The following is a 9,249-nucleotide window of genomic DNA, read 5'->3' on the forward strand; positions in this document are numbered from 1 at the left end:
AGGGATCATTGTGGGTTTTGTTCTCTAAAAATATTTTCACTTGGCATCCCTCTCCAGGCACAATCTACTGCCTTGGGTCTTACGGGGATGGTCATTACTTAATAATAATAATGTTGGTATCTGTTAAGCGCTTACTATGTGCAGAGCACTGTTCTAAGCGCTGGGGGAGATACAGGGTCATCAGGTTGGCCCACGTGAGGCTCACAGTCTTCATCCCCATTTTACAGATGAGGGAACTGAGGCCCAGAGAAGTGAAGTGACTTGCCCACAGTCACACAGATGACAAGTGGCAGAGCCGGGGATGGGGCTTCTCACGGGGATGTTACTTCTGGCCACATACAGGGAAATTTTTGCAGCTGTATTGTCCCAAGCACTTAGTACAGCGTTCTGCATAGAGTAGGTACTCAATAAGCCTAGAATGATCGACTCTGAAAGACGGATCATTAGGCTCACCACAGGTTTCTTCTACCTTGTCCCAACAGAATTGCCTTTCGGCCAGCACAAGACCCAGCCTTTTCTCCTTTTCCTCTGATGCAGCAGTCACACGGATGACTGGGACTAGAATAAGTGTATAAATACAAGTGCTAAGGATGGATTACGAATAAGTTCAAAAGTCCTAGGTGACCGATGGTGTGACATGACTTAGAGCGCTGAGAATTAATCGGGGAAGGCTCGCCGGGGGGGGCGGGTTTTTAGTTGTCTGGGCAATTCGACCTTCCATCTCGCCAGCCTCGGTAATTCATCCCCAGTGCATTAGCGGCGGGGGGTGAAACTGTCGTGAGAAACACCCGGGCAATAAGGATTCCTCCCCGCTGTTTCGGAAAGCAGATCTCGACTCCGATTCGCTGTGGGGGGAGTTTCGACCGTGTCGGAGGGAGAGCACGAAGAAGAGAAGATCAGAGAGGCGCTCCGGCTTGTGCACGCGAAAGGGCATTCTGCCCTGAGCTCTGACAGAGCCACTTCCTTTGACAGGATACTAAGGGTGGTGACAGCCCTGCGGGGGCTCCCTAATCGCCGGCCACAGACGTTCCGGAGTGAACCTCCGCAACGTGGAGGGCCCGCGTTGCCTACGTTTCGGGAGCGCAGCCTGGCACGGCCCGGTTGCCGACCGGTCCGACTGTGGCTGAGTGTCTGATGCCATCCCGGGGCTTGGCCAATCCCCATTCTGGGGGGCTGGGCCGATCGGAGCCCCCGCCTTTCCTCACTCTCTGCGCAGGGCTGCGGAGGAAGAGAAGCTGCGGGGCCTAGTGAATAGAGCAGGGGCCTGGGAGTCAGAAGGACCTGGGTTCTGATCCTGGCTCCACCTCTTGTCTGCTCTGTGACCTTGGGCAAATCACTTCTCTGCCCCTCGGTCACGTGTAAAGTGGAGATTAAGACAGTGAGCACCGTGAGGGACACGGATTGGGTCCGACCCGACTAGCTTGTATCTACCCCAGTGCTTAGAACAGTGCCTGGCACTAATTTTTATGGTATTCGTTGAGCACTTACTGTGTGCCAGGCACTGTACTACGTGCTGGAGTAGCCATGGGCTACTCAGGTGGGACAAAGTCCACGTCCCAAATGGGGCTCACAGCCTTCATCCTTATTGTACAGATCGGGTCACTGGGGCACAGAGGAGCGAAGTGACTTGCCCAAAGTCACACAGCAGACAGATGGCGGAGCTGGGATTAGAACCCAGGTCCTTCTGACTCCCAGGCCCTGGCCCTCACCCTAACCCTCAAAGGAATCCAGCATCACCCCTCGGGGACGACGTCGTACGACAGAATCCTAGGTCTTCACCACCGCCCAGTTCTCTGTGATAGCCCTCCTCTCTTGGGGGGATGGCAGCAGTCGGGACGAGTGGTGTTCTTCCAACCATTTAACATCCCCTTGGCCTCCTCCTGCTCTCGCACATCCTATTTATTGTCCGAATTTCCTCTGGGAGGCTCATTGGAGAAGGCAATAAATTATGGAGGAAATCAGGCTAGGAGGAAAACATTTTCGGAATATGTTGCTTAAAAGATCGGGTCAAATCTAATTAATGAGTGAACTCTGGGAAACAGGAGCTGCCGCCAAGGTATCCAACTTTCTCCTCAAGGCTAATCACGTAGGTCACTCGGCCTTTTCCTAGCTGATATCCTGGTGCCGTCCCAGAGCTCACGCCCGTCTTCGCTTCACTCCGGCCAAGCCTTCGCTGGAAGTTTAAAGCCTGCGGACGCTGTGAGTCCTGCATGTGTTTGCCTCTGCCCGATCACTTAACGGCGCTCAGCGCTTAGAACAGTGCTTGGCACATAGTAGGCGCTTAACAAATACCATCATTATTATTACTAGATGGAGTCTTTTGGACTCTCCCCAGGGGCTCAGGAAATTCAGTGAAATTCCAAACGATACCAGGGAAAGGGACTGTTATTCTCCCCGTCTCCTTGTTCTTTAGGACTCGGGCCTTTGCTCACTAGAGGAGATAAGCCGTGGAAATACGCGTGAGGCCATGGGCTTGGAGTCCCGAACCATCCGGGCGGGCCTGATGGCAATCAGACTGCGGACGCAGGAGGTCCAAAAGATCGGCTCCTCCCTTCTATTTTCTTCCTAATAATAAGAATTCCTCATTTCCTCTTCTCCCACCGCCTTCTGTGTCGCCCTTGCATTTGGATTTGAACCCTGTATTCACTCCTCCCTCAGTTCCACGGCACTCAAGTACATAGCTGCGATCTATTGATTTATATTGACGCCTGTCTCTCTAGACTGTAAACTCGTCGTGGGCAGGGATCATGTCTACCAAGTCCCAAGTGCTTAGTACAGTGCTCTTCGCACAGTAAATCCTCAAGAAATACGATCGACTGATGGACTGATTGATTGATAATGGTATTCGTTAGGCACTTACTCTGGATCAAACACTGGACTAAGCACTGGGGTAGAGAAGCAGCATGGCTCAGTGGAAAGAGCATGGGCTGGGGAGCCAGAGGTCGTGGGTTCGAATCCCGGCTCCGCCGCTTGTCAGCTGTGTGACCTTGGGCAAGCCACTTCACTTCTCTGGGCCTCGGTTCCCTCATCTGTAAAATGGGGATGAAGACCGTGAGGCCCACGTGGGACAAGCTGATGACCTCGTATCTACCTCAGCGCTTAGATCAGTGCTTGGCACATAATAAGTGCTTAACAAATACCATTATTATATGAGACAATCAGATCAGATCCCTGTCCCACATGGGGCTCACAGTCTAAGAGGGAGGGGCAACGGGGTATTTTATCGCCATTGAACTGATGAGGAAACTGAGGCAAGGAAGTAGCAGAGCCGGGATTAGAACCCAGGTTTCCTGACTCCCAGCCCATGCCTTTTCCACTAGGCTACAGTGCCTCTCCATAGCACGTGCCATGTACCAGGCATCAGGTCCTGCATAAGCAAGGGGCAAGGCCACATTTAGGGCCCTGGCACCCCTTAAAGATCAAAGAAGATTCAGATCCAGGAGAAGAACTGAAGTTTGAAATGGGAATGTAAATTTCATCAGTGCATGAGAATGTGAGAAGGTAGATCTCGATGAGAAGGAGAGAGGAAAGGAGGGCCTCTGTCACACGCTTCTGCATACAGTCAGCACTCGATAAATACGATCGGTCTATCGCTCGACTGATTCTTTCAAGAGACCTTCGGGGTCCCACTGATGGCATTATACTGGTCTGACCGAAGAGGGATAGCTTTTCGGAGACAGAGAGAAGCGGAGCTGGAGCGGCAGAGACTGTGGGGAGAGAGAGACCGAGAGTGAGACACAGAGATGGGTAACGGGGGAAGAGTGTCGGGGACGCGGGAACAGAGACACAGAGAGAGAGGGAGACAGAGAAAGAGAGAGAAGCGGGTTGGACAGTTTAGGTACCGACGGCGGAGTGTGGCTGGGCTTCGGGGTCGCTTTGATGACCCAGGGGAAATACCATAGCGGAGGGCAGCGAGGCCACTTTTATTTTTAACCTACTTTGATAGCTTTTAATAGTAGGTCCGAGCACTTTTCTTGGCTTAAATGGTCGTAAATGACGTGCAGAGCATCAGAAGCAGGAAGGAAAGGCAGACCCCTCTCTGAAGACTTCATAACAATTAATAATGATAAAACCCTATAATGTCATGTAATCATATTTTATAATAATATTTACGCATTATAATATAATAATATCTTGTTAAGCAATTCAGAGATGCTTCTTCGGGAATGATCTTAATGTAATCCATTAATCTGGCCCAGCACCTCTGCTAGATAAAAGGGAAAAAAAATCACACCCTCATGAAAAGCAAATCAATCATGAAATAAATGAAACCATCTCCTGAAGTGATTAAGTTCAGAGGGTGGGAAAGGGGCTGGAGTGGGTAGGAGATAGCGGGCACTTAGTGCAAGGTGATAGACTCTGGTGGGGAGGCACCTTCACCTTTTAATGATCTTTAGAGAAGGAGAGAATGCAGTACTTCCAAGCCGCTCATAGCGACCTTGTCCGGCTCTCTCCCAATAAGCCTAGCTTCCGATTTATCCAAAATCGAGCAGGTGATTCTGTCTGTTTTTTTAGTCCAGAGTAAACCTCTAGTAGTATTTCTTAGTCCTGAAGACAGAGTGAAAGTTACGAAATGTTCTAGAAGTTATTTCACGAGAATGGCTGACGGGCAAATGCTCACGTGGAGAGGAAAAAGAGGGTCCACACTGGGCTACGTTAGAATGTGACTAGCACCGGATCTGCAAACATCTGTTTTAGGATTCTGAGGATTGTCCCAGAGGTGCATTTATCCCATCCACCTTCGTTTTACTCTCCCATCCAAAATACACACGCGGCTAGGAACCGTCATGTACGCAAGTGATTCGAGCCCAAGGGCTTGTCTGTGTACGAGTCATATTAACCTCACAACCACCTCCACTGTTTCTGTACTGATTTATACCCAACATCAAGCCTTGCGTAAGTATATACAATCGTAGATTCAATTAATTTATTCTACTTCCAGAGTAACTACGACTCTCTTCCCCTCTGGAGTATAAACTCCTTTTTTATGGTATCTGTTAAGCGCTGACCATGTGCCAGGCATTGTTCTAAGAGCTGAGATACGGGACGGACAAAATAATCGGTTCGGTTTCACGATCCATGTTCCACGTGGGGCTCACAGTCTTAATCCCCATCTTACAGGTGACGCCCATAGAAGTTAAGTGACTTGCCCAAAGTCACACAGCAGACAGGTGGCTGAGCCGGGACTAGAACCTAGGCCTTTCTGACTTCCATTCATTCATTCAGTCATATTTATTGAACGCTTCCTTTGTGCAGAGCACTGTACTAAGCGCTTGGGAAGTACAATTCAGCAACAGAGAGAGACGATCCCTGCCCACAAAGGGCTCACAGTCTAAAACGGGGGGGAGACAGATATCAAAACAAGTAAATGGGCATCAGTAACATCAGTTGGGGAAGCAGCGTGGCTCAGAGGAAAGAGCCTGGGCTTCGGAGTCAGAGGTCACGGGTTCGATTCCCGGCTCTGCCACTTGTCAGCTGTGTGACTGTGGGCGAGTCACTTAACTTCTCTGGGCCTCAGTTCCCTCATCTGTAAAATGGGGATGAAGACTGTGAGCCTCACGTGGGACAAACTGATGACCCTGTATCTACCCCAGCGCTTAGAACGGTGCTCTGCACATGAGCGCTTAACAAATACCAACGTTATCATTATTATAAACAGAATTATAGATATATGCACATTAACAAAATGAATAGAATTATAATTATAAATATGTACATATACACACAAGTGCCGTGGGGCGGGGAGGGGAATAGAGTAAAGGGAGCAAGTGGGGCGATGGGGAGGGGAGGGAGAGTAGAGGAGCTCATGCTCTATGCACTAGGCCACCCTGTTTCTCCTAGGCCACCGCTGCGAATATGTCTCAGGCTTCTATTGTTTTTTCCCAAGTGCCCAGTACGGGATATACGAATGCCAGCTTTGCAGAAAATAATGCATCCCTGCTGCCATTCCAAACTTCTGGAAAACACCAAGTTGCTCCCGGGGTCGACTCTGCCGACGGGACGAGACCCGTCTCCGTGTTAAGAGTCAACTGCCGGGCTGACCTTGCGCAAAACCCTGCCCCTTTGCCGAATCGAACCTGTACCCAACGGTTTCCAAATTTGTCATCATTCCTTTTCAGGATGCTTTTAATAACAATAATAATAATAACAACGTTGGTATTTGTTAAGCGCTTACTATGTGCGTTCTAAGCGCTGGGGTCGTCGATACAGGGTCATCAGGTTGTCCCACGTGAGGCTCACAGTCTTCATCCCCATTTTCCAGACGGGGTCACCGAGGCCCAAAGAAGTGAAGTGACTCGCCCACAGTCACACAGCTGCCAAGCGGCGGAGCCGGGATTCGAGCCCATGATCTCGGACCCCCAAGCCCGGGCTCTTTCCACCGAGCCACGCCGCTTCTCTATTTTTGACTCTCTGTGACCTTTCCAATGCTTTCCCCCCCCCCCCCCCCCCCCCCCATGAAATGAAACAAGGAGAGACCGAGGAGGAAAGTCTTCAGGCCTAAAGAGTACACGAAATGCAACGGAAGAGCGGGAGAAATGCTTGAAGGCTCCGAAAGAAAAACGTCCCGAACTTGTGATGTCGGCAGAGGGCAGCACCCTTCGCGCAAAGTCAAACCTCCTTCAAGATTCCCGTCCGTGCCACTCAACGCCAGTTCCTTCATTCGTTCGCTGCTACCCAATACTCCAAGTATGAAAGTCAATTATATTTAGACATCTTCCTTCCCTATAAAAAGCCCGGACTTAAAAGATCATCAGCATCTCTGAACTTCTTACCCCCTGCCTTCTGAACGTTCAGACCGGCGAGCGTCGCTCACCGCTCAATCATTCACCACCAGCGAAACTGAGATTCCTCAAGGTTACGGGAAGCACCGCAGGTTATTCGTTCCGGTAGGCAGCACGACAGTTCCTGGGGTTACTCGTTTTGCCGTCTGTCTCCCCCCCTTCTAGACCGTGAGCCCGTTGTGGGCGGGGATCGTCTCTCTCTGTCCCCGAACGGTACTTCCCAAGCGCTTAGTACAGCGCTGTGCACCCAGCGAGCGCTCGATAAATAAGACTGAACGAATGACTTCTAAATGAGTATTTCTGGAAGCGAACAGGTCGGGCCGCGTAGGACTTGGATCTTGGGGTGAAGCGTGAGTCCGTCGGCAGTCGCTTTCTCTAGGTCGGCAAATACGCAAAAATAATACAGATTCGTGCCTTTAGGGTTTCTAGATCTCGGGGTTGTGGCACGGGTTCGGTGTCCTTGGCGGCGTGGGGGATTCGAGGTGTCGGTGTGTGTTCGTGTGGCAGAGATGTGTGTCCTACCTGTGTGCGTGGCTAAGGCGGGGGAGAAACGAATGTGTCGAAAATATGACTCACAGGGTTTTGGCTGTGTTTCAGCCCTGCAGCAAAGCTTTGCCCCAAGATAACGTGCCCGTGCAGACTGGGGCTCAGCCTCCAGACTTTAATAATAATAATAATAATAATAATGGTATTTGTTAAGTGTTTAGAACGGCGCTTGGCACAGAGTAAGCACTTAACAAATGCCATTATTATTATTATTATTAATATCATGTGTCAAGCAGCGTTCTAAGCTCTGGGGTGGATATGAGGGAATCAGGTTGTCCCCCGTGGGGCTCACGGTCTTCATCCCTATTTTCCAGATGAGGTCACCGAGGCCCAGAGGAGTGAAGTGGCTTCCCCGAGGTCACACAGCAGACAAGGGGCAGAACCGGGATTAGAACCCGCATCCCCCGCCCCAAGCCCGAGCTCTCGCCACGAAGCCACGCCGCTCCTCCGTCTCGTCTCCTCCAGCCCCCGGAGGGGCGCTCGGTACCCCTGAGGGGAACCAGAGATTTCGGGGTGCGGGAAGCCCGTGAGGCCCTTGTGATGGCGACGAGGGTATTTATTAAGTGCCTACTACGTGCCAAGCGCTCTTGGCTCGCCCCCGTGTGTGCGGGGAAGAGGACAAGAGGGCCGAAAGCTCACCTCCTCCAGAAGGCCTTCCCAGACCGAGCCCCCCTTTTCCTCTTCTTCTCCTCTCCCCATCGCCCCGACTCCCTCCCTCTGCCCCCCTCCCCACCCCTCGAGTATATATGTACATATTTATTAATCTATCTAGTTTATTAAAGATGGGAATATACGTATAATTCTGTTTACTTGTATCGATGCTACCGAAGCCGGTTTCCTTATACTAGTTTACTTGCGTTGTCCGTCTCCCCCCTTCTAGACTGGGAGCCCGTCGCTGGGTAGGGATGGTCTCTCTCTGTTGCCGAACTGTCCTCCGCGGGCGCTCGGTACGGTGCTCGGCGCTCAATCAGTAGGACCGAATGAATGAACGGAGAGCAGAGGGCAGGGGAGGGGTCTCTCGCCCTCCCATTTGGGGTGCGGCCACCTCCGCCTTCGGCCCGCAGACCTTGGGGTGGCTACGACCCCCGGCCTGCGACCCCAGCCCTCCCCTCCCCCGCGGGGTGGCTGCTGCCCCTTCCCCGGGGGATGCCCGCGGCCCCCTTCCCGCGCCCCCATACCCTTCCCCGGGGGATGCCCGCAGCCCCCTCCCCGTGACCTCGTGCCCCCATACCCTTCCTCGGGGGATGCCCGCGGCCCCCTCCCCTCGACCTCGCGACCCTATACCCCTCCCCGGGGGATGCCCGCAGCCCCCTCCCCACGACCTCGTGCCCCCGAGCCCCTCCCCATCCCCTTCCCCGTGCCCCCGTGCCCCCTTCCCCCTCCCCGGGGGATGCCCGCAGCCCCCTCCCCCCGACCTCGTGCCCCCATAACCCTTCCCCGGGGGATGCCCGCAGCCCCCTCCCCCCGACCTCGTGCCCCCATAACCCTTCCCCGGGGGATGCGCGCAGCCCCCTCCCCCCGACCTCCTGCCCCCATACCCTTCCCCGCGGACGCCCGCAGGCCCCTGGCCGTGCCCCCGCGCCCCTCCCCGGGCGATGCCCGCAGGCCCCAGCCCGCGCCCCCGGCCCCCGGCCCCCGGCCCCCGGCCCCCGGCCCCCGGCCCCCGGCTCGGAGGGGCGGAGTTTGGCGGGGGGTGGGGGGGGGGAGAGGAGGGGCAGGAGCGGTCCCGCGGCCCCCCGGACCCTCCCCGGGCCCCCGGGCCTTACCCGCGGACGAATGGATCCTGGATTTGCTCCTCAGGGACATTTTGACAGCCTTGTCGAGGCCGGGGCCGGTGGGCATCCTCCTCCGGGCCGGGCCGGGCCGGGCGCTGGGCTGGCCCCCGTTGGCCCGGGAGCTGGTGGGCGCGGAGCCCCCCGGC

The 9,249-nt window shown here is 53.8% G+C and overlaps 1 protein-coding gene across 1 annotated transcript in view; it reads right to left on the bottom strand.

Annotated features, from left to right (window-relative positions):
• ATP8A2 (ATPase phospholipid transporting 8A2) overlaps positions 1 to 9,249 on the bottom strand; it is a 301,962-nt gene extending 292,713 nt beyond the window's left edge. Inside the window, exon 1 of the mRNA XM_029048279.1 lies at positions 9,095 to 9,249. Coding sequence (XP_028904112.1) covers positions 9,095 to 9,170 — 76 coding nt within the window. The 5' untranslated portion in view covers positions 9,171 to 9,249. The remainder of the gene's footprint in view (positions 1 to 9,094) is intronic.

Source organism: Ornithorhynchus anatinus, chromosome 20 (genome assembly GCF_004115215.2).
Source record: "Ornithorhynchus anatinus isolate Pmale09 chromosome 20, mOrnAna1.pri.v4, whole genome shotgun sequence".
NCBI lineage: Eukaryota > Metazoa > Chordata > Mammalia > Monotremata > Ornithorhynchidae > Ornithorhynchus > Ornithorhynchus anatinus.